We start from the raw sequence: 24,971 nt of genomic DNA on the forward strand, positions 1-24,971 counted from the left end.
ATGGCCAGAGGCCCAGGGCAGCTGCATCACTAGACAGGAAAAATAGCACATCAGTCATTTCTGCAGCAGAATCCTCTGGCTGGCCACAAAAGGATTCAGAAAACGCCGTGCTGGAATTGCACACTGGGACATGCAGGTTTCCAGAGCCCATTCTATGATCACAGTCGTTGCTCCTAACAAGCGAGAATTAAAACAATTTAACATTCACTTTTCCCTAGACTGGTCAAGTCTTGCTTTGGAGAGAACTGATTAATATGGTAATTTTTGAGTAAGCTAAAAATACAGTTTTGCCACATTTTCATCTTTACACATCTCAAACAAAAGATATACTTTTGACCAAAATGCATACAAGTGAGATTTTAGTCTGGAGGAATTCTGAAAGCCAGTAATGTTTGGAGCCAGGAAGCTGTAGAGGCAGATTCCAGTCAAACCAGACAGAAAGGGTTCTAGCTCTGAGCAGCGCACACGGGGGACCATCTCTAGGGGAGAGTAACTGAGGGGTGGAGTGACGTCACAATGCAGGACAGGAAAGGGGCTTCGCCCGAGGCACTGGCTCTGTCTCCCGCACGGACTTTCGGGTAACCCTGAGCCCGCTGTCCTCCAGAAGGTAGGGACAAAGGGCACTAGCTCATGCACAGGTCATTCAAGGGAGGGAGGCATCTTCTCCAAGCATCTCCCTCCCCAGGCATTTTAGGACAAAGGTAAGGAAATCCCCCTCCCCCAAGAAACCATGTGCAAAAACTTTATTTTCCTAGGAGCAATGACATGGGTCAGGATAACGAGGGAAAGCTTGGGTTACCTGAAATCAGTAAGAGCTCATGGAAATAGAGGCAGATGGGCCCCAGGCGGCCTAGGCCCACTTGCTTTTTAAAATACGTAACAGATAAAGATATTGTGCAAAAAAATAAAGACATTCACATTTTAGCAGTTAAACTTTTATTTTACTTTTTAAAATTTTTATTTACTTTTTTGTTTTTCTTTTCTACAAAAGGCAGATAATGATTGTTGATCTGCAATTGTTGTGTTGTGCGCTCCCCGCAAGGGGCCAGAGTAGGAAGCTAGGGCGGGCGGGCTGAGCAGGCTCTCGGCGGCGTGGCCGAAGCAGCGCCAAACCTCACCACAGAGCCCCCTCCTCCCGGGCCCCCTCCCCCAGCCCGGGCCGGCCCCTGGCAGCCTGCCCTAGCTCATGTCTATGGTGTTGAAGACCCATTCCGTGAACTTCTTCAGCTTGTCCGAGGCGTTCTGGGACTCCTCCTGCAGCCTCAGGTTGTCCTCCCGGAGGTGCTGGACTTCCGCCTGCAGGTGGGCTTTGTCTTCCTTTTCCTGGGAGGCAGGGCAGAGGAGGAGAGGGCTGGGACCCAGCGGCTGGAGGGGTGGCCGGGGACCTGCGTGTCCCCTTCACCCACTTCTGTTCTTCATCCTAACACTGTACCCCCGGCCTGGCCCTGGGGATCCCGATACTCAAAGCCAGGGATCGGGTCCCCCGGGGGCTCACTACGGTTTATTTTGGAATGTGAAGACATTACCGTGTACCTTAATGTCTTCTGCGAGGGCGGTCTAAAATTCTGGACTGTTGTTTGGTTTTAGGCTCTTAATACAGTCAAACTACATTCCATGTTCTTGGTGTGAGAGCCCGACTGACAGTGAAGATGGGTGGGTCTGGGCTACCGACCCATTAGACCGGGGGTGGGGAGGCCGAGAGAGGGCTCCGCGGGGCTGGCCGGGGTCAACAACTTTTCTGCACACGTGACAACGAAGGCCTGCTTGCACGGGGTGTGCTGGTGGGAACCGAGCACCAAGAAGCTCGTGGACCGTGTGTCCCGAGAAAACAGACAATACCCACGTGTTCTTTCACTAATAGGGATTTGTTCAAGGGCAGTTGGCACTGACCGGGCTCTGCTTTGAGAGTATGTGTTTACCTTCTTCAGATCTTCCCGGAGCATCTTCAGCATACCTTCCAGCTGGTCCACTTTAGAAGCCAGAGTGGGGGAGGAATCTTTACTGCTGGGGATGAGAAACAAAAGACAGTGTTGGCCGGGTTTGCTGGGCAGTTGTTAATGAGGCTGCTGTCTCTGTAAAACGGTTTTTTAATGTCAAATTTCTCAGTACAGTGACCCAATGTGCATTTTCACTTTAAAAAAAGAAAATGGTCATTTTTAACAAAAGGTAATGCAAGGGTGAATGGCAGCCCATCAGTAGCTTCCACTGTCACGACAAAAGAATACAGGACAGTAAGTGAAAATGGTCTGTTTGGCAACAGGAGCGGTACTTTCTGGAAGGTACAAATATCTGTGTTTCCACCGCACAGCTGTGCAGTGTTTCCTATTCTCTTTAGTGGCTGAAGGAAAGAGAGAGCCACTCCTCTGGGGGCAGAAGGGCTGAGGTCAGCCCTACCTTGGGGAGACCAGGAGAAGGTAGGTCTCTGTCCCCAGAAAACAGTCTGTGGTTACTCATCCACGTGCAGCTAACTTATCATGCTCCTGTCTCGAAAGCTTGTCTAAATATCCTTTAAAATATTTTAAAAAATAAGAGTGTTTCAAAAGCTCATCCGTCCAACCTTAATGTCTCCTTTGTAGATCATAATAGCAAACTAGGCCCGCCAGTTTCTTTCTCCCAATTAACAGAAGTGCTGGTAATGCCACGCTTATGGAATACCAAAAACCCCCCCAGGGAGCTAGTGGATGACAAGGCCACCCAACTGGCTGGGCAGACAGCCCTCGTCAGCCGTTCTTCGTCCAGCTCCTGTGACCTGAAGTCAGGTCTGAGTGAGCTCGAGCCGGATCCACCACCTCAGAGTCCACAACCCACAAGCTAAAGCCTTCCGCTAGGAGAACGTGCAGCTGCCTCTCCCCAGAGGCCAAAAGAAAAGACACAGATAGACCGAGGTTTTCGAGTCCTGGACTCAAAGGCAATATGTACTGGAGCTGTGTTGCTGTCTTCTGCTGGTTCTAGATCTACAAGCCCCAAAGGCCAAATTCACAGTGGCACGAGTGTCTCAAGGCTGTAAATAAATGAAACGATAAGAAGCTCCAAACCCCTAAGAGGGGGCGCCCCAGGAAAACGCGTAGCAGCCTGTCTTGACTTCTGAAGGTTTTCAGAGTGAATTACGTGCCTGCAGAGGCTCTGATTTTTAGAAACACAACTCCATCTGTTCACTGAACACACGTGCCTGGCACCACCACCCTCTTCGGGTTCTGCGAAGACTGAAGAACTCACTGCTCGATAATCCTTCCGCAGGAAGACAGACTTGTTCACTCAGACTTCTGCTCGGAGGGCCCATCCTAAGGTACATTCTGGGTTCACTGTGCCCTTGATGCTCTATTTTGTTTTTTCTTTTTAAAGTTCTCAACAGCCAAAGTAACTGCCATTCTCGGTCCCAAGATGCCTCAGTGATCAGAGCGAACGCAGCACCTGTCCCTTACACCCCAGACAAGCCACCCCGACTCTTCCGCTTTCAATGTGCAGAGCATTTCCTTATACACTCGATCAGCGAAGTCTTTAGCAACAGTCCACGGCTATTTGAACAACCTGTGCTAACCTCACTTTCCCTGTTGTCGCCTGTCTCCTGGATACCTGGATTCTTAACCATCCTCAAAAGGTTTTAAAAGGAGCGATTTCAAGCCGCTGACCTCCTCCTGCATCAGGGAGCACCCACAGCGTGTACCACGGCGGCCTGTCAGATGCTTTCCCACAGAGTCCGAGCACGCAACTCCCCAGCAGCCTCACCACTTGAAATCAGACAGTGGGATCCATCTCGGTACAGTTCAGCAAAAGTCAAAATCCCTGCTCTTAACTACTCAGGAAACCATCTGGGTCTCAGTTTGCACTTGCCTTTCGAGTCCTCTCGAATCTTCCCTCTCCTGGTGACCCGGATCTAACGTCGATCTGACACGGCACGGGGGGAGCTGCTAAGATGGGGGCACCAACTGACCAAGTACGACCAACTGGGGGGCGGCACTCCAAAACCAGGCTCAAGGATGCCAGGTACATACTTTTCCTCACCTGAGGTGATCAGTCCTGAGGGCATACGTGTATTAAGGCCTCGTGAATTATAAATATTCATGATTAAGACTAAGTCATCAAGAACAGTTTCATTATGTGTACAGCTTTAGTTACAGAGCGTTCTAAGATGTGAAGAGTCTGGCCTTGTGGTGGTGAGCTCCGGTCAGCGAATGCCTGCGGCCTCCACCTCTTCCCCCACCTGCTGTCACGACAGCTGGGGACACACGGTGCAGAGTGCCGACCTCGCTACAGGGTGACTAACCTGCTGTAGGACTTCATCTGGGCCAGAGCCTGCTCCTCGAGCTGGTCACTGTTGGATGCAGCACTCAAGGGCCGGTGGCCTTCGTCAGTAGCAGCAAAGAAGGAGGCTCTTTGGACTGGAGGGAGAGGAGGAGAGGAGGAGACGATCAGTATTTCGGAGCCACGTTCCAGGCCGGGTCTGTCAAAGGTCAACAACTAGCCTACACTGACGGTCACATCTAATCCCCATATGGGGATACATCAGGAGGCTTCTCTGCTGACCCTGGAGGAGAAAACCACTGTTTCAGCTATAGGACAGGAGCGGTAGAAGATCCCTTCTGAAAACCCGGGCTGTGAATCCATTTGTAGTCTTCTTTTTCTTACTCATCAAGTAGCATTCTATGACATGTTTCCCTGGAAACAGGCATTGTGCCAGATTTCCAGACCAGGGCTTTTTCCACTCAGTGATGATATAAAACGCACTTCTAGAAGTAGGTTTTCCACTAGCCAAGATTCCTGGCTACCTTGGTGGGTTTTAGCCAAAGTCCAACCATACATGTTTTAAAATATACCCAACCTAAAACTTGAGCCAAGAAAACACCATAAAATTTTCAAAACCTCTCATTAAAAACACAAAACTATTACCATCTCCTAGAAGGGAGAGTAACCAATAAATTGAAATTTACAGTCATGTCAGTACTGGGGAACTGCCAGCGGCCAGCACGGGGCTGCCTGTGGCCTAATTCACTGTCACCTCAGCAAGTTCTGAAAATTACAGCTTGATGCACTAGCTACTTTCAATTCTTCAAACATAAGCCACCCCCCCCCCACAAACAACAAAACAAAAAACCCCTAACCCTAAACCACTCATCTGTTGTCTTTGTTTTCTAAAGAACATTTTAGCACTGAAGAGTCTGGAATGATGACCACAGAGTGGAGTCAGTCAGTTCAAAAAGGGCATCTGCCAACCTCACGTCCACATACACGGACAGCTTGACACTCCGCGTTCTTTCTGTGCTGGCACACCAGCGCCCGTGGGAGGGCTTGCGTCCGAGAAGCGCGCAGACAGAGGGTTGGCACAGGGCAGTGTGGACTGAGAACATGCTGCCAGAGTCAGGAGAGGTGAATGGGAAACGCAAAGGGAATACCCAACATCTGTCAAGGCTGGGGCAGGGCCAAGTGGGACAAGCATCCCTAACAGATCCAATGGTGCACTTCGCAATGACGAACTCGCCACTTGGTCAAAGACTCTCTCTGGACAGGTGTTCTTTTCAGCCAAGTGACAGCTGGGATTCCCCCACTCCCTGCCCTTCCCACGTGTGGGGAGGGGAGACAGCCATGCTACAAAATCCTGCGTAGAGGAAATGTCAGGCTACATCAGATTAAATCATACAGTGAGTGCCCCAGCTGGAAGCGCGCCCCCCCCCCCCGTGCGGTCTGTGTGTGCAAAACAGCAGAGTGGACAGACTAACCAGAGCCTCACACCCCCCAAAACTCGGCATGGCCTTGTAGCCCTGCGTGTCCTGCCCGGACTCACCCTCGTAGGCCTTGGCCGCATCCACCAGGTTGGACCAATCTAAATCGGCAGCCGCGTCGGGCAGGGGCATCAGGCCAGGGTCGGGCATGGGAGGCCTTCGGGTCTCCTGGACGTCCGTGAGGGAGCTGTCTGAGGCCGAGAACTCTCCTGTGACGGAGAAGAGAGATGAGATCCTTCTCACGCCTGTTGGAGAACGGCTCGAGATCTTACCCAGGCAGTGTGACCTAGAACCTGTTTCTCGACCTGCAGATGGTCAGGGGCTCTTCTAAAGCAGCCGTGAACTAGGAACTAGCTTCTTCCAGTCTTACCTCATTGCCTAATCGTCTCTCACTGTCTCAGCTCTAGTAGTGTGAGGCCCAGAAAAGTTAATTTTGCCCTGAGACAGCATGTCTGCTTCCATAGGAGCTGTCTGTCTATGGGGAGTGGGGAGACACGTCCTCCTGTTTTTGTTTTTTCCCCAGAGTCAAGGATTCAGACTAGGACAACGAGGCCTGTTTCAAAAGCCAGACCGGAGAAGCTTGTTGATCCCTGTTCTGGGGCAGAATACTGGACTCGGCCCTGGGGCCTGACCACCTGCCTGTGGACTCCCTGTCCCCGGGGACTGGCCCGCTGGTTTCCACAGCTGATGTGTCTGCAGGCTGATGTGGGGAGCAAATCAGATTGCACGAGAGTGCTCGATTACCCGAACGCAGTTACTACAGGCAGGTGATTTTAGGATTGGTGTGGGCATGCTCTCCTTCCCAAGGACAGAAGCAGCAACTCTTGGGATCGGTTTTGGATCATAGCAGTCCAGTAGCCTGAGCTTCCTTAAGGTAACAATTTTAAAAACACAAACATGAAGTCATCGTGACGACGAGCCTTTGCTCAGCCTGGGGCACGGAAGAGTGGGTGCAGGGAGCCCCCCGCTGTCCAAGCGCAAGCTGCTACAGCTCAAGTTCACGGAGGCAGGTAACAGAGTGCACGACACACAGATGCTCTCAGCAGGGCAGAGGCTGAGGCAGAAGCAAGGGCAGAGTGTGCGACCTCTCGATAAGGGACACCGGGACTGTAACAGTAAAAATCCATGCCACCGCAAGCTCAAATCTCAGTTAAAATTGCTGAGTGACTCCAGAAACACCTGTTTACAAGGAGTTAAAAAGTTTCCCCAGTGATGATAGCCTGGTAAACCAAAGTATATTTAGTGCTTGTTTTCCCTTTCAAATGACAAAAAGAACTGCTCTGAAGTACAGCTGCTAGTTATTAATGTGCTTAAATTAGCAAAATGATGAGTAAATGGAAATCAACAAATACTGCCAGATATTAAATGCTCTGATCTATTTAAACATGCTCCCACCAAGGGGAAGTAGGTGGAACAGACAATTCTGCGTGTCACTCACAACCCTTCTCCCCTTTTATCTCTGGCACCCACATTTCCATATGTACAAAAGAAGCCACTCCTCCCCACTGCCCAGTGACAGTCGCTGAAAAGGCCAGGGCTGAGGCATCGGCCCAACAAGGGCTGCTCCGTCTAGGAGATGGGTCACCGTGCTGCCTGACTTTCAGGAAAGCAAGAAGCTCACAGAGGGCAGCCTGTTCCCTGCCTTCCGCGGCTGGATAGTGTCTGCATGTGCGATTTCCAGGTTGCTCTCTTAGAACGAAAACCTCTAGAAGACCGGGTCTGCTCTGACGGGACACATGCAGACATGCCTTCACAAAGGGTTTATTGCTGCAGGAGCAATGGAACTCAGGGGGGAGTGGCCCCAATGTAGAGACCCAAGGGGGAGAAAAGGCTAGGGCCTATTTGGTCACTACCAGGAAGTTTTTTCTAGAGTCTAGATGGTAAAAAGCAGTCATTTCATGTGTCAACTTTGGAGGGTGATCTTGTGAAGAAAAGAGAAGCCAGATTCCAGCTGTCATCAGATGGGGGAGAGGGAGCAGGGGGAAGCTGGCATGCTCCCCAAGGGATGCCTACCATCGGGGTGAAGGGGAGCAGTGAGCAGGACAGAAGTGTAGAGGGACACGCACAAGTGTGGGTTGAGAGCTTGTGGGATGTGGGGAGAGAGCAAATGAGGCAAGCAGGAGATTCAAAGAAAATATTGCTCCAGAGAAGCAGCAGAAAGGAAAAGTAACATGGGTTTGAATGGACGCAGAACACCCGGAAGGAGAAAGGCCAGATAGGAGCCCGGGTACAGCATATCTAATGAACAAGCAGGACCCCAGGTTTCATAGCCGGAGTCTGCTGAGCTAGGTCACAGTAGGGGAGGGTGGGTGCAGAACTTCGGAATGGAGGTGGACCGAGGAGGAAGAAAAAGAACAAATGTAAACCACAGTCTCAGAATATGGACTTTCATAAAAGAAAGCAGTCACAGAGAAGGCATTTATAAACTAAAGGCAAGAACATGGAGGTACCTGGCATCAATACGTCTTTCCCTAGACAAATACTTGGCTGTTCACTGAATGAATGAGTCAACCAACAACTGGCTGACACCACAGGCAATACCCTCAGAGTCTAGTGAAGACAGAGCAATGGCAAGTCTGGGCTCTTATGGTGGCTGGAGGGGTCCAATGGATACAAGTCTCCAAAAAATAATGTAATTTTACCCAAATGTGCCCAATCACAATAGCAGATGGGATGTTTGGTAAGAATATAATCTCCAAACTACACCTTTGTATTAAATTTCAGCAGGCTTTGGGTAAGGTCTGGAAATCTGTTTTTAGCAAGCATGCTCGGAGAGGATTGGTACGTGCACCTGGTGTACTAGTACTTATTAGGGCTGCCACCCAAGGGATGCCCCTTGATTGCCTGGCTCTGGGAGCCATGGGGGGACCTGCAATCCTGGGTCCCATGGAACTTTAACAATTGAAGGGACAGTTCTTGACAGCCTACCACTTGTAGGGCACTGCACAGAACGCAGACCGAAACAAGCTCCTGTCTTTCTGCTTATTCCATAGCTTTGGCCTAGGGCAGGCATCAGGTCTGGCACATGGCAGTGCTCGTGGGGCACAGAGGCCAGCCAGTGTCTGCTATCCTTGTGCCTGCCCTCTGCCTTCCTCAGGCTCACTGTTATCTCTCAGAAAGGAACTTATACACTCACTTAGTACCCCAATTTTTAGGAATGCCACCTAGGAGACACTCTGAAATCACCAGACTCTGATGGCCAGTGGGGCTTATAGTTATCGTCCAATAAGACTGTATATTTTCATACTTTAAGAGCTGCTGCCAGAGGGTCTGGCTTTTTTTTTTTTTTTAAGATTTTTATTTATTTATTGGACAGACAGAGATCACAAGTAGGCAGAGAGGCAGGCAGAGAGAGAGAGGAGGAAGCAGGCTCCCCACTGAGCAGGGAGCCCGATGTGGGACTCGATCCCAGGACCCTGGGATCATGACCCAAGCCGAAGGCAGAGGCTTTAACCCACTGAGCCACCCAGGTGCCCAGGATCTGGTTTTAATCACCTACAAATCTAGGTGCTGACTGAGATCTTCCCCTTTAGGACACTGGTCTTGGCAGACCCCCAACTACTAGGGTCTATTAAAAATGAAACAGGCTGTTTGGACCATCACAAAGGTTTGAGAGACCAGAAAGAGCTAGGTCTGAGTTGAAGGATTAGGTTCATCTCCCAAACGAGGCTACTCCTTCAAGACTGGGAGAGGCGGCTGTCTTATCTAACACAGAGACTGACACAAGGAGCCCAGCAACACGAGGAGACAGAGAAGTAGGTAATGAACAAAACAAGATAAAACCATGGGAAAAAAAATCCTTAATTTAAGGAAGATAAGTAATCTGCCTGAAGAGTTCAAGGTAGTGGACATAAAGATGCTCACTGAACTTGGGAGAAGAGTGAACATAGTGAGAGCTTCGACAAAAAGAGAACATAAGGAAATATCAAGTAGAAGTCACAGAGCCAAAGAATACAATAACTGAACTAAAAAAATATACTAGAGGGGTTCAACAGCAGATTAGATGAAGCAGAAGAAAGGATCAGTGGATTCAAAGATAAGGCAATGAAGCTCATCCAATCAGAGCAGCAAAAAGAAAAAAAGAATGAAAAGGAGTGAAACAGCTCAAGAGACCTATAAGACAATATTAAGCAGACCAACATTTGCATTAGAGGGGTCCCAGAAGAGGAGAGAGAAAACTTCCCTAACCTATGGATCCAGGAAGACCAGAGTTCCAGACAAGATGAATATAAAAAGACTCACACCAAGACCCATTATAATTAAAGTCTCCAAAGTTAGACAAGAACATCTTAAACACAGCAAGAGAAAAACAAGTTGGTAGGTACAAATGAACCCCCACAAGACTTTTCAACAGGAACTTTCCAAGCCAGAAGGGAGTGGCTGAAAGAAAAAGAAACTGCCAACCAAGAATCCTCTACCCAAGAAGGTGGTCCTTCAGAATTGAAAGTGAGATAAAGTTTTCCAGACAAACAAAGTTGAAGAAGGGGGTGCCTGGGTGGCTTGGTTAGCTAAGCATCCAACTCTTGATTTCAGCTCAGATCTCCCCACTCAGGACTCCCCACTCAGCCGGGAGTCTGCTTGTCACCTCTCTCTGCCTCTCCCCCTGTTTGTGCTCTCTCTTACTCTAAAATAAATAAATCTTTAAGAAAAAAAAAAAATCTAAGAGTCCAACACAACTAGAATGGCTTTACTGGAAATGTCAAAGGGATGTCTTTAAGCTGAAAAGAAGGTGTGCTAATTAGTAAAAAGGAAATATAAAATATAAATCTTACTGGAAAAGGTAAGCATATAGTGCAGGCAGTAGTAAATTAATTACAAGGCTAGCAAGAAAGAAGACAAATATAATAAAAATAATTATTTTACAGTTGGCTTCTGAGCAACACAGATTTGAAGTGCATGGGTCCACTTCTGTGTGGATTTTTTTCTACAAATATTTCAGAAAAATTTTTGAAGATCTGCAACAATTTCAAAAATTTGCAGACAAACTACACAGCTTAGAAATATATCTATAAAGAGAATATCTTGAATGCCAAATACATATATAAATCTATTATAAAAAGTTAAAACTTTCCAAAACACAGACATACTGTACAGGGCACCACTCACAGTTGAGAGAAATGTGTACAACGATGCAGTATTACATCATAATTGCACAAAATTCACTATGGCACATACTGTGGACTATTATAATAATTCTGGAGCCACCTCCTGTTGCTACTGCAGTGAGGCCTGGTGTTCAAAGTAGCTACTTAAAATGCATGTGAGGCTGATCATCTCTGCATGAGCAGTTCCTCTCTCCAGTGAACTGGGTATCACAGCAAAAACTGGTCTCCGTTCTCACGTACTTTTCATATAAAAAGTGCAACACCATAAACCCTGCATAATGCCAGGGGACCCATCCAAAGTGCTACTAGCGATGCTGGAAGTGTTCCCAAAAAGCAGAAAAGACATGAAATAACACAAAAACGTTGAACTGCTTGACGTGTATCCCAGATTGAGGTCTGCAGCTGTGGTTGCCTGCCATTTCAAGGTAAATGAATCTAGCATAAGGACCATTGTGAAAAAAAGAAGAGGAAATTCATGAAACTGTCACCAGAGCAGTGCCACAAGACACAAAAATGTGGTACTTTTTGTCAAATACCCTTTTATCTCCTATTGAAAATGCAGCTTTCAGGGGGGTGTAGGATGGCTAATAAGAAAGGCATTCCTGCAGACTCTAATATGATTCAAGAAAAAGCAAAGTCATTATATGACGACTCAAAGGAAACGGAAGGTGAAAGATCGAAAGCTACAGAATTTAATGCCAACAAAGAATGGTTTGATAATTTTAGAAAGAGGTTTGGTTTTAAAAATGTCAAGATAACAGGAGAAGCAGCTTCTGCCAACCAAGAGGCAGCAGATGAGTTCCCAGACACCATTAAGAAAATCACTGAGGAGAAAGGATATCTGCCTGAACAGGTTTTTAATGCAGACAAAAGTGCCCTATTCTAGAATTAAATGTCACAAAAGGCATTTATTATTTAATCCATATGAAGAGACGTGAGCAGCAGGATTTAAGGCAGAAAGGGACAGACTACTGTTCTGTGCAAATGCAGTTTAGTTTAGGATCAGAGCTGCCCTCTTCTATAAACCTACCAACCCCGAGTCTTGAAACAATACCAGCTGTCAGACTTTTTTGTTGTACAAGAAGGCCTGGAAAGTGAAGACCCTTTTTCTGGATTGGTTCCATTGCTGCTTTGTCCCTGAAGTCAGGAAGTACCTTGCCAGCAAGAGATTGCCTTCTAATGTACTTTAGATATTGGACAATGCCCTCACCACCTAGAACCCCATGAGTTGGTGTTGAAGTAGTCTACTTGCCCCCAAACATGACATCTCCAATTCAGCCCCCAGATCAAGGAAGGGGTCATCAGAACCTTTAAGGATGATTACACACAATATTCTTCTTCTTCTTCTTCTTAAAAAGATTTGTCAGAGAGTGGTGCACAAGCAGGGGGAGGAGCAGGCAGAAGCAGACTCCCCACTGGGCAAGGAGCCTGATCCAGGATTTGATCCCAGGAATCTGGGATCATGACCTGAGCTGAAGGCAAATGCTTACGTGACAGAGTCACCTAGGCCTCCCTACACACAGCAGTCTGTGAAAAGGACTGTCAACACCACTATGGAAGGGAATTGTGATAGAACATCATGAAATTCTGGAAGGTCTGTACCATCAAAGATGCCACCAAGATTATAGAAAAAGCTGTGAAAACCATCAAGCCTGAAATAATGGATTCCTGCTGGAGAAAACTGTCCAGATGTTGTATATAACTTCATAGGATTTACAATAGAACCAATCAAGAAAATCATGAAAGAGGCTGTGGATTTGGCAAAAAGACTAGGGAGGTGAAGGGTTTTAAGATGCAGATCCTGGAGAAGTCCAAGAGGTAACAGACAACACACCAGAGGAATTAACAGAAGGCCACTGGATGGAGATGAGTGCTTCCAAACTAGTGCCAGATGAGGAAGAACAAGACAGAGAAGAAGTGCCAGAAAACAAATTGACACTGGACAGTCTGGCAGAAGAGTTCTGATTCTCTAAGACTGCTTTTGACTCCTTTTATGACATGAACCGTTATAGGATGTGGGTTCTGAACTAATGCTCACAGTGGAAGGATCGGTACTGTATAGAAACATATTTAGAGAGATGAAAAAGCAAAACAGAAATTACAATGTATTTCCAAAGAATTACACTGAGTGTGTTGCCTCTCCGACCTCTCCTTCCAACTCGGCCACCCCTGAGACAGCATGGCCAACCCCTCATCCTCCCTCTCCTCAGCCTACTCAACGTGAAGACAGGGGTGAAGACCATTATGATGATCCACTTCCACTTAATGAATAATAACTAATCATCAGGCCATACAGTTAATAAACTGATCTGTTGTATATGTAAACATTTTGTGTAAAAATCTAACCATATAGCAGTAATTGTACAAGATGCTTTTCTGCCAATATCACCATCATCCAAATACTCATCATGTAGAACACTGAGTGTAAGTCTTGTATGGAAGTGGATGACCTGTCCTTACATAGGCACGTGTGCCTGATGTTTAATACATAATTAATAATGCCTTAGTTTTTCTACTGTTTTAAAATTTTGCTTTCAAGGAATTACATTACTGTAAATTATGTCTCTTGCTCTTGTATCAGCCTATCATCATAGGAAAAAATGTAACAATGTTTCTAGAACTGTACTACGAATATGACTGTAGTACTTTATGCCATAAAAATTTTAGAGGGCTTCATTCATTAGTGTACAGACAAGGCCACTGTGAAGAAGTGTATCAGTTCCGCTAGGCTATCAGAGAGCAATCATACTGCTCTTGCTTCATCATCTGTGCACAAACTGTTATACCTATAAATAAGTACGCATTCCTTTTCACTTTTGACATCTAGTGTTAGCAATACATATAACATCTACCGTGTTTTGAATCCTATAAGACAAAAATTGTATAGGTACTGACAGATGGTTAATCAAACAGACAAGGTAAGTTTATGATATTGGTAAATGCAGTACAGTACTATAAATGTATCTTCTCTTACGATTTTTAATATTTTCTTTTCTCTAGTTTATTGTAAGATTCTAGTTTATTAGACCTATACCATACAAAATATTTGAAATGGCTGTTTATGTTAATGGTAAGCCTTCCAGTCAACATTAGGCTACAGTAGTTAATGTTTCTGGGAAGTCAACAGTTATACATGGATTTTTGAGTATATAGATGGTTGATATCCCACACTCCTTCGTTGCTCAAAGGTCAACTGTAATTAATTAAGGGATACACATGATAAAAAGATGTAAATTGTGACATCTAAAACATAAAATGTTGGGGGAGAGTAAAAATGTGGAACTTTAGAATGCATTTAAACTTAAGTTATTATGAACTGAAAATAAATGGTTATAAATCTAAGTTATACATAAGCCTCATGGTAACCACAAAGCAAAAACCTATGATAGATACACAGAGGATAAACAGAAAGGAACCTAAGCCTACCACAACAGAAATTTATTAAACTATGAAGGAAGAGAGCAGGAGAGGAAAAGAATACAGAGGAACTATTAAAAAAACAAACAAACAAAAGTTTATGCCTATCATTGATTATTTTAAATGTAAATGTACTGTATTCTCCAATTAAAAGACACAGAGTGGCTGAATGAGTAAAGAAAACCCATGACCCACCTATATGCTGCCTGTAAGAGAGTCACTTGAGAAGTAAGGACATAAACAAACTGAAAAAAGATATTCCATGCAAACCGGAAACCAAAGAAAGGTAATGTATTAGATGAAAAACACTTTAAAACAAACACTATAATAAAAGACAAATAAAAAGGTATTACATAATGATAAATGGAACAATCCAATAAGAGGATATAATGTTTGTAAATATTTATGTACCCAACACTGGAGCACCTAAGTATGTGAAGCAAATATTAACAGACCTAAAGGGAGAAACAGCAATATGGTGATAGTAGGGGACTCTGATAACCCACTTTCATCAATGGAGAGATCATCTAGACAGGTCAATTAAGAAACATCCACCTTAAATGACACACTAGACCAAATGGACTTTACAGCTTATACTGAATAGTCCATCCAAAAACAAAAGAATAGACATTCTTTTCAGTCACACATAGAACATTCTCCAGGATGGATCATATGTTAGGTCACAAGTCTTACTAAATTTTTAGATGACTGAAATCAAACATTTTCCCCACAATAATGCTATGGAACTAGGGATCAATTATATGAAGAAAACAGGAAAATTCACAAATGTGTGAAGACTAAATAACTAAATACTACTAAATAACTATGACAAAAGTCTAAATAATTACTAATTGCTACTGAACAAGCAATTGGTCAAAGAAGACATGACAAGAGAAATCAAGAAATACTTTTAGAAGAATGAAAAAGAAAATACAACATACCAAAGCTTATGGGATGCAGGAAAAGCAGTTCCAAGAGGGAAGTTCATAGTGACAATGCCTACATATCAAGAAACATCTCAAATAACCTAACTTTACACCTGAAGGACCTAGGAAAAGAACAACAAATAAAGCCCAAAGTTAGTAAAAGGAAGGAAATAACAGATCAGAGTGGAAATAAATAAACAAAACACATAAAATAGAGATCAATGAAACTAAGAACTGGTTCTTGGAAAAGGTTAACAAAATTGACAAAGCTTTAGCTAGATTCACCAAGAAAGAAAAAGACTCAAAATCAGAAATCAAAGAGCAGACACTATAACTGATACCAAAGAAATAGAGAGGATCTTAAGAGACTACTATGGAGAATTTTATGCCAACAAAGTGTGCATAAGAAATGCATAAACCCCATAAACATACAACTTGCCAAGACTGAATCATGATTATGAGACTGATGTGCCACCTGCTGTGCTAAGTCACTAAGACTGAATCATGAAGGAACTGAAAATCTGAACAGACTGATTACTAGTAAGGAGATGGTCGGAAGGTCTGTTGAGTACTGATTCAAACAAAAATCCAGAAACAGAGGACTTTACTGGCGAATTCTTCTGAACATTTAAAGAAGAATTAACTCTTTTAAAACTCTTCCCCCAAAAAAGCAGTAGCAAAAGGAACACTGCCAAACTCATTTTATGAGGCTGGCATTACCCACCCAGATACGAAAACTAGACAGGGACACCATAAGAAAAAAAAAAAAAAATGACAGGCCAATACCCTTGATGAACACAGATGCAAAAATCCTCAACAAAATATTAGCAGACTGAATTTACAATATATTAAGAGGACCTCCTTATACTATGCTCAAGTGGAATCTGTCTCAGGGATGGAAGGATGGTTCAACATCCACAAATCAATGTGATACATACCACACTGATGAAATGAAGGATAAAAATCATATAATCATCTCTGTGGATGCAGAAAAAGCATTTGACAAAACTCAACATCCATTTATGATTTTAAAAAAATCACAAAAAGTAGGTATAGAGGGGATGTACTTTAACATAATAAAGGCCATGGCTGACATACTCCACGATGGAAGCCGAAAGCCTTCCCTCTAAGGCCAGGAACAAGACAAGGATGCACACTCTTACCACATGTACGCAACAAAATATCAGGAGTCCTAGTCGGGGCATTAGACAAGAAATAAAAGGCATCCAAATATGATGTAAAACTCACTATTTGCAATGTGGTATGATACTAGACAACCCTAAAGACTCTACCAGAAACTCTAAGAATTAACAAAGGAGTTCAGTAAAGTTGTAGGATGCCAAATCAATTCACATAAGTCTGCTGCATTTCTATACACTAATAACAAAATTATCAGAGAAATTAACAATCCCACTCACAACAGTAAACAAAAGGAATAAAATACCTAGGAATAACTTTAACCAGGGAGGTAAAAGACCTGCACACTGTAAACTTACATTAGATACTGATAAAAGAAAACTGAAGAAGCAAAGCAGTGGAGAGATACTCCATGCTCATAAAAGAATATAATTAAAATGTCCATGCTACTACCCAAAGTAATCTACAGATTCAGGGCAATCCCTACCAAAATTTTAACGACATTCTTCTCAGAAGTAGAACAAGCAATCCTAAAATTATGTAATTACAAAAGACTCTGAATAGCCAAAGCTATCTTGGAAAAAAATAAAGCTGGAGGCATTCATGTTCCTGATTTCAAACTATATTACAAAGCTATAGTAATCAAAACAGTATGGTGTTAGCATCAAAACAAACACATCAATGAAACAGAACAGAGCCCAGAAATAAACATATGCATATGTGGTCAATTAATTTATGACAAAGGAGCCAAGAATATACAATTGGGAAAGGATGGTCTTTAATAAACAGTGTGGGGAAAATGGGATAGCCACATGCAAAAGAATGAAACCAGAGCACTATCTTACACCAAACCGCAAAAGTTAACTCATTATGGATAAAAGACTTAACTGTAAGACCTAAAGCCAAACTTCCAGAAGAAATACAGGCAGTAAGCTCCCTGACATCAGTTTTGATGATGACGACTTTTTGGATTTGACACCAAAAGCAAAGGTTTGTTACCTTTGTTAGGTAAAAATAAACAAATAGACCACATGCACACTAAAAAATTTCTGCACAGCAAAGAAAACCATTAACAAAATGAAAAGGCAACCTATGGACTGGGAGATAATATTTGCAAATCAGATCTGATAAGGGGGTAACATTCATAATGTATAAAGAATTCCTATAATTCAATAACCAAAAAACAAACCAATTAGAAAATAGAATCTGAATAGGTATCTTTCTGAAGACAAAATAGAGATGGCCAACAGGTAAGTGAATAGATGCTCAACATCATTAATGATAAGGGAAATGCAAATCCAAAACCACAATGAGATACCACTTCACGCTTTTTTAAAAAAAATTTCTTTTCAGCATAACAGAATTCATTGTTTATGCACCACGCCCAGTGCTCCGTGTAATACATGTCCTCCCTAATACCCACCACCTGGCTCCCCCAACCTCCCACCCCCCCGTCCCTTCAAAACCCTCAGGTTGTTTTTCAGAGTCCATAGTCTCTCATGGTTCACCTCCCCTTCTAATTTCCCTCAACTCCCTTCTCCTCTCCATCTCCCTATGTCCTCCATGCTATTTGTTATGCTCCACAAATAAGTGAAACCAAATGATAATTGACTCTCTCTACTTAACTTATTTCACTCAGCATAATCTCTTCCAGTCCCGACCATGTTGATACAAAAGTTGGGGATTCATCCTTTCTGATGGAGGCATAACACTCCACACCACTTCACACTTGTTAAGGGAAGATACAAGTGTTGGCAAGGCTGTGGAGAAAAGGGAGCCCTTGTGCACTGTTAATGGGAATGTAAAGTGGTGCAGCCACTGCGCAGAACAGTACGGAGGTTCTTCAAAAATAGAGCTACCATATGATCTAGAAATTCCTCTCTGGGTATTTATACGAAGAAAATGAAAACACAAGCTTGAAAAATATATGTATATAGCCCCAAGTTCACTACACCATTATTTATAATAGCCAAGATAAAGAGACAACCTAAGTGTCCACTGACGGATGAAACACACACACACACACACACACACACACACACACACGAATATTACTTGGCCTTAAAAAATGAAATCTTCTCATTTGCAACAACATGGACGGCCCCTGAGGGCACTATGCTGATTGAAATAAATTAGAGAAAGACAAGTCACGGGGACTACTGTGTGGAATTATTATTATTATTATGTGGAGTTTGCTAAGAATGCATCTTAGAAGTTCCCATCACAAGGAAGAAAACACTCTGCAACTACGCAAGGTGACGGATATTAACTAGACTCACCATGGCGGCCATTTCACAATATAGACAACCATCGAATCAAACAGACCCCAAATAGGCATCCCAGATGACTCTGGGGAGGCGGAGCGTGCGTACCCTGAGGTCTGGGATTACAGGCGCGCAGCTGACCGAGGTTGGCAAGCCGGGAATCTGAGCACCCAAAACCACTCACCATGCAGCGACTTCATCCCCAAGGTGTAAGAAGGCCTCCGCAGCGGGAGAGACTTGGGCAGGGAAGGGTACGTGCTGCTGAAGAGGACATCATTGGGCAGGGCTTGGTCCAGAAGTGATGCCCTGGAGGCAAAGAAGTGCTCCCTCTGGCCGCTGTAGATGCTCTCATCGGACAGCGTGCGGTGCAGGGCCCGTCTCGCCGTGGGCGTGGCAGGAAAAGGCGACTGTGGCGAGGAGAGCGCCTGGAACTGAGAGCGGCGGGCGGACAAGGAGTTACATGGTAGCCTATGTCCTCAGGACAGAGAGCAGCTCTAGTAGGAGGTGCCTCTTGATAAACAGCAGCTGCTAAGAGTCTACTGAAGCAGTCTGACAGAATGTTTTTGAGGATGGATTTCTACCCACTAAAATAGAGAAGCCATCTACATATTGATACAGTTCTATATAAATGGCAGAAGTTCTAGATAGCTGTTCTCTCTTGTCCTTTGCTTTTGTCACCAGATTTGACATTTAGTTGAGGTCCTTTTGCAAAAAGCAAGCTTCTGAGAATCCATTACTTGAGAAACAAGAGACACATTAACAGTATTTTAAATATCCAGCCTCAGAGCCAGCAGAGTATCTGGTCGGTTAGCAATAAAGTTGCACTTCTTCAGTCCTTCCTAGACAAGTATTCTCCTTGGCAGGGAGAACGATGTAGAGGACGGGCAAAGATGTGAGTAGGAGGGCGGAGTCTCAGCCGGCAGAAGGCCTCTGCGGGATGTTCTGGGACAATGGGAAGGGGCAGAGAGAGGACGACACAACCGTGTCTCCGCTGAGGACGCCGGGAAGAGAGCTGACACTCAGGGTCTAACATGCTTCTGTTCATCAAACCAAGGGTTAATCAAGTCAAAGCTCCCTAGGAAGTGGTGTGCACAGCTGCCACATAAATATGAACAAATAATTAGTCAAGCGCATTGCCAATGAGCCCCAGGTGTAGCCGATGGTGTAAAAGTTATGCTCACTTCTAAAAATTCATGATGAGTTAAGCACAAGGTACATATACGCTTGCCTAGAAAGCGAAGCTGCTGAGATCAGGGCTCTGTGAGTCTGTCAGTGCAGGGAACTGGGTATGGAAATGGTGGTTTTCCTTTACCCTCACCGAGAAGAGTGGGCATGGCAGAGGTGAAATGGCCCGCTGATCATGATTTTAAAAAATATAGCCAGATCCTCTCTTTCTCCCATCGGCAAGCTTCTAGGACTATCACGTACGACTCCTGCCTACCAGGCCAGGCCCCAGATCTCTCCATTCAAACACTGCTCCCAACCTGTTTTAGCATCTCTGGGGTCAGCAAAGGGATTTCCTTTTCTAGTGAGTATCCCTGCCCTGATGGTCATACAGGAAGGTGGTTTTCCACTAATTCTAGTTTCAGCCTCTTTGGGAAATATTAACAAACTTCAGGGCTGTGAGCTGCCACCTTGAGGATATCCTTGGAGCGGCAATGCTTTCTTAGAAGTTCTAACATCTTGCACTGAAGGGAGGCAGGGCAGGAGATGGAAGTAGGCAATCCGCCTTGATGCTTCGCGCCATTAAAAGGACATGATATTTGTTAGAGTGTTAGAGAGGAGAAGGGAGTTGGGGTAAATTGGAAGGGGAGGTGAATCATGAGAGACTATGGACTCTGAAAAACAATCTGAGGGGTTTGAAGTGGCAGGGGGGGGTGGGAAGTTGGGGTACCAGGTGGTGGGTATTATAGAGGGCACAGATTGCATGGAGCACTGGGTGTGGTGAAAAAATAATGAATACTGTTTTTCTGAAAATAAATAAATTGAGAAAAAAAAAAGTTGTCTCGTCCCAACATGTCGGGGAGGCCCGTCACCCCATCCCTGTTCCCCTCTAGTCTTGAAGGCACGTGCACACCGATCTGGTTCTGAGAGCGCCCTGGGCCTGCCTCCCAGGGTGCTTGCTGGGCTGTGCCCAGTGCTGCAGCCCTGGGAAAGAACCACCATGAGTCAACATTGACTCACAAGGGCTCTGAGAGCGCATCAGGCCAGGGGGCTTTGCAGACTGTCCTGGGGACCTTACCGGTTCCTCACAGCATCACTGCCTGCGGAGCAGAGACATTCAAGCAGAGAACCAGGCGCCCATGACAGCCACCCCTCCCGTCAGAGGACTCCACTTTCTGACTTCTCCGTATTAGACTTCCATGTTTTATTTTCTTTAAAAAGGGGGGGGTTCCCAAACTTTAAAACCATCCGGCACCACCAATCTATTTCAAAGCCGAGGAACACGGCCTAGAGGAGGGGCCTCTTGCTCCAGGTCAGCTCCTGTTCCCGCCCTCTTCCCAGGCCTCCTGGCTTCATGAGCTGGTCACCAGCACCCGCCGTAAGCAAGCACCAGCACTTCCCGAGACCTGGAGCTGCCCGCAGCCACCACCTCTGGCCTGTGCCTCACAACTCTGGCTGCAAAGCGGGACCATGGGTTTGCGCTGTGTCTGTTCACCTGCCGCTGGGTGCAGCCGTTGGGGGAGGTAAGGTGATCCCTCTCTGCCTGCCAGTGAGGTTTCTTAGAAGGTCAGCAGACTGCCATCTTCCTTGAGACAGGAGCTCTGTGGCAGGTGCTTAGGCCCTGTGGCCACCTACTGCTGAGCCACAGCTCACCACGTCCCACAGCAGATATCACACATTGCTGGCAAATCACCCTGGATTAACCCTCTCATTTGATATTGACACTCACTCACAGGTAGCACGGGCTCTCCAAGAAAGCCAGTGTGGTCCGAGTGGGTTCCAAGTCTCATAGCCCAAAGCTGGCCACTGCCAGGACCCTGACACCTGATGCAGTGGCCTGGGGCCTCAAGCCAGGCTTGGCCTGGAAGACCTCTCAAAGGTCTCACAAGGGCCTTTCTGACACAGCAGAGCCAGGGACATCCCAACGGAGAATTTCGGAAGACACACAGAGATACTTAGCTAAAGTCATTTGAAACCAAACCAAAAAGGAGGACACTGGAGAAAGACGAGCCTTACTTCCAGCCCTTCCCAGTAAGGGAGTAGCCTGCAGAGAGCCTTCTTTACAGAGGGTCTCTCGATAATGCAATCGGGACACAAAGAAGGTACACCCCTGTTTCAGGAATGTTAAAATAATTCATTTTGGAAATAAAAGCCAAGAACAGGAATGAGGGCAAAAGAGACATTTGCTTTCAATTATTTCTACTGCATGAGTAAATCAAAAGAATCAAAGCTCTAAGTTTGCCCCTTTCCAAAAATGGGAAACCGAGAATTGGAGGAAAGATTCCTTTCAGGGCAAGTTTTATTTTCCTCTAACCTCAAAGGAAAAAAATCTGAAAAAAATTGTATTTTGAAACTGGTACTTAAACATTTTAATACACCTCTTTGGGTTCTGACGGATAAAGAAGTTTCAAGTACTGTCTTTTGCGAGGTTGCTAAGGAAACAATTTGTACCCTGCGTGATGAGTCAGAGCTGTGAAGTGCTGGCTTATAAAACAGAAATTACAGAAATCAAGAATGACCAATTCTTTAAAATGATTTATGATGTTAATGTTTATGTTAATAAATCTTTATTTCGCAGCACAATGCCAGAATGGCCTTTGGAGTACACTTAATTTCTATAAATGCTGATTTTTCAGTTTAGGGGGTATGTCTGGCCTATCTTGAGAAAGGTGCACGCACACACACACTCTTGTGACGAGAAGCTGGAGAGAGAATGGACAAGGCCACATAGCTCATCCCGCTGGGCATGGCCCCTGCACTCTGCTCCTGGTTTGAGGACAGCAAGTAGTTAAGGAAATACTTCAGTTTATCTTTCCAATCAACTATCAGAGTTCCTCTTAAACTATACTCTCTAGTCACTTCAAACAGACTACCAGTCACTCAGCTAAGCAGCTGGACAACAGAACATGTCCAAGTGTGCTGTGCTGCCCTTCCTGGGGGGTAGATCCCCTCCTTCTGGGGCTACACAACACACCGCACACAGAAATGCCTTGTGCTCAGAGCTCTGGGCCCCACTCAACAAAGGCCAGCTCCAAGCCCTGGGAGGAGGAGATGATACACTTCTGAGGACAAGAAAGACCCTCAAGTAGGCTTCAGGGCTCCTCCAAGCTAAGGCGGGCAGAACAAACTCTTCCACGTGGTTGCGCCAAGGTCTGGCCACTGACCCACAAACATAAACCCTGAGCAGGCACTCAGGACATGATGGGGAGGGAGGCTGGCTTTAGAGAATTTCTAGCCTAGAATTCTGCAAGGGAAGTGGAGAGGTTTTTGCAAAGTAAAGACAGTTTAGAAAGTTCTGAAGGTAAGTATGTAGACCTAGTTTGCTGGGCTGCAGAGGTGGCTTCTGGAGGATGAGGAGGTGAAGAGAGTGGGTGTAAATCAGGCCATCTCTCCGAGTGACTGAATGCTACGTGGTGCACAGACAGAGGTGAGGCACACAGGACAGGACGTGAACTGGGAGCTACTTGTGGGAGGAGGGACCCTTTGGACAGAAGGCTCTAAGGCATTTACAGAAAACTTTTGTGATGAGGGAGCCACAGGTGCTCTGCCAACTTCTCAGAAGCAGTGCCATCTGGGTTAACGTCTGTGGAAGAGCGTGGCTTGTGCACGGGCAGTGGGGTACACTAAGGAAGATAAAGGGTGGTAGGGACAGGTAAATATAAAACCCAGACTGAAAGCTGTGGCAGTGGGGACAAAACGCTTGGAGAACGTCATAAGCTCATTTTAGGGCAGAGTGCATGAGGGCAGGAGCTGGGAGCCAACACCTCCTGGAGGGGCCACCGTGGTGAGCAGCCCCGGCCCTTCCGGCCACCCACCCTAACAGCCACACGCCCCGAGCTCTGTCCTATACCTTAAAGTTCTTCTGGGATTCAGGAGTTGGGCTTTCCAGGTCGATGAGTTTCTTGAGGTCCTCCTCGATGGTGGACTTGGAGGCTGGCTTGGGGGACGCCCGGAGGTCCCTGGTTGAGGCGCGCAGCCTGGTGTGGGCCATCTCGTTGCCATCACTCTGATGGCGCCTTGAAAGGAAGAGATGGGAGAAACCAAGCAGGGTGACGTAAGGCCATGATGGACCCTGAGGCGGTGAGTCAGGAGGTACGTATTCAAGGAGACACAAGGACAAGCTGCTCAGGTAAGTGCTTGTGAAAGAAACACAACCAACTGGAAGCACCACAAACTGCTCTTCTACAGGAACCCATTAGTCCCACTAAGCCAGAGTTAGCACGACTTACTAGTAAGACCACAGGCTACAAATCCCAAATGTTACTTCTGTACAAACTCAAACAATATGATCGAATGACTCATTTAGAACTTTTTTTTACTCCTGTACTACTTTGTCAAAAAGTTCTTTATATTCAGGGCAGTCCCTCTCTAACACTCCCTTCTGCTGGGCCCTGAGTTAAAAACCCCATGGGAAGGCTGTGATTAACATCACCAAAGGGAGAATGTCACCTTCGTGCCAGAAGGTCAATTATTCTGCAGTTTGTTCTCTAGACAGACTCCTTCCTACAACATCTAAGATTCTCAAATCAATGATTTGCCACATAACTTATTTAAGGAATGAAGGAGAGAAATAATTTAAGTTTTACTTAGGAGGGAAAAATAAAAATCTCTTGACCACCCCCAGCCGGCCGCCTCTGTGGTAGGAAATTGCCTCAACCTTTTCTGTTCTCTGTCCTGTTAAAAGCAAACCACCCAGTAAGAGAAGCGAAAGAATTCTTACTTTCTCGTGTCCATAAATCCCACAGAGTTTATGGTTCCTTCGGGTTTCTTCCACCCAATCAGGTACTTGCTGGTCGCGCCCTGGCGAGGGTAGAAGGTCCTAGGGCCAGACGAAGAGGAGGAGGAGGAGGAGGGGAAGGAAGGTGCGAGCTGCGAGGTGGCAGGATGGAGCTCTTCTTTGGGGGAACTTCTGGCACTGGTGAAGACCACTGGGCTGGCAGAGTGTCGAGAGCTCATGGTACTGAGGAGAAGCGTGACAAAGACAAAAGGACCCCAGTGTGCATGTGTGCATTCCGGGGTCCACACGGCGGCTATCAAAGTGTCATCCAGGACAGGGGTTATGGCCACGTTAAAGAACAATGACTGTATCATCAAATATTAATGGGATTGGCTGGCTAGTCTTTCTTTTTTTCTTGCTACAATTTAAATGTCTGCTATAAAAATGAAACACAGTCACTGGGGCTTAGTCTGCACTCTAAGTTAAAAGGTAAAAACAGTTGAGGAAATCAGGGATGCTTTGAA

The 24,971-nt window shown here is 45.5% G+C and overlaps 1 protein-coding gene across 5 annotated transcripts in view; it reads right to left on the reverse strand.

The window, feature by feature from the left end:
• Window positions 1-919: 919 nt before the first annotated feature.
• The window catches only part of SIPA1L1 (signal induced proliferation associated 1 like 1), a 135,241-nt gene continuing 111,189 nt past the window's right edge, over window positions 920-24,971 (reverse strand). For 2 of the 5 annotated variants that reach the window (XM_013057455.2, XM_013057456.2), the window contains 7 exons: window positions 24,451-24,690; window positions 23,581-23,746; window positions 18,751-18,997; window positions 5,780-5,926; window positions 4,265-4,379; window positions 1,920-2,004; window positions 920-1,323 (listed from right to left, as the gene is read on the reverse strand). In XM_013057455.2, the coding sequence (XP_012912909.1) occupies window positions 1,180-1,323; window positions 1,920-2,004; window positions 4,265-4,379; window positions 5,780-5,926; window positions 18,751-18,997; window positions 23,581-23,746; window positions 24,451-24,690 (1,144 nt within the window). In that variant the 3' untranslated portion in view covers window positions 920-1,179. Of the gene's footprint in view, window positions 1,324-1,919; window positions 2,005-4,264; window positions 4,380-5,779; window positions 5,927-18,750; window positions 18,998-23,580; window positions 23,747-24,450; window positions 24,691-24,971 lie in introns of those variants that run through there. The other 3 variants (XM_013057457.2, XM_045072866.1, XR_006604606.1) reach the window with 2 other exon arrangements.

Source organism: Mustela putorius, unplaced genomic scaffold (assembly GCF_011764305.1).
Source record: "Mustela putorius furo isolate JIRA1106 unplaced genomic scaffold, ASM1176430v1.1 tig00000129_pilon_pilon_pilon, whole genome shotgun sequence".
NCBI lineage: Eukaryota > Metazoa > Chordata > Mammalia > Carnivora > Mustelidae > Mustela > Mustela putorius.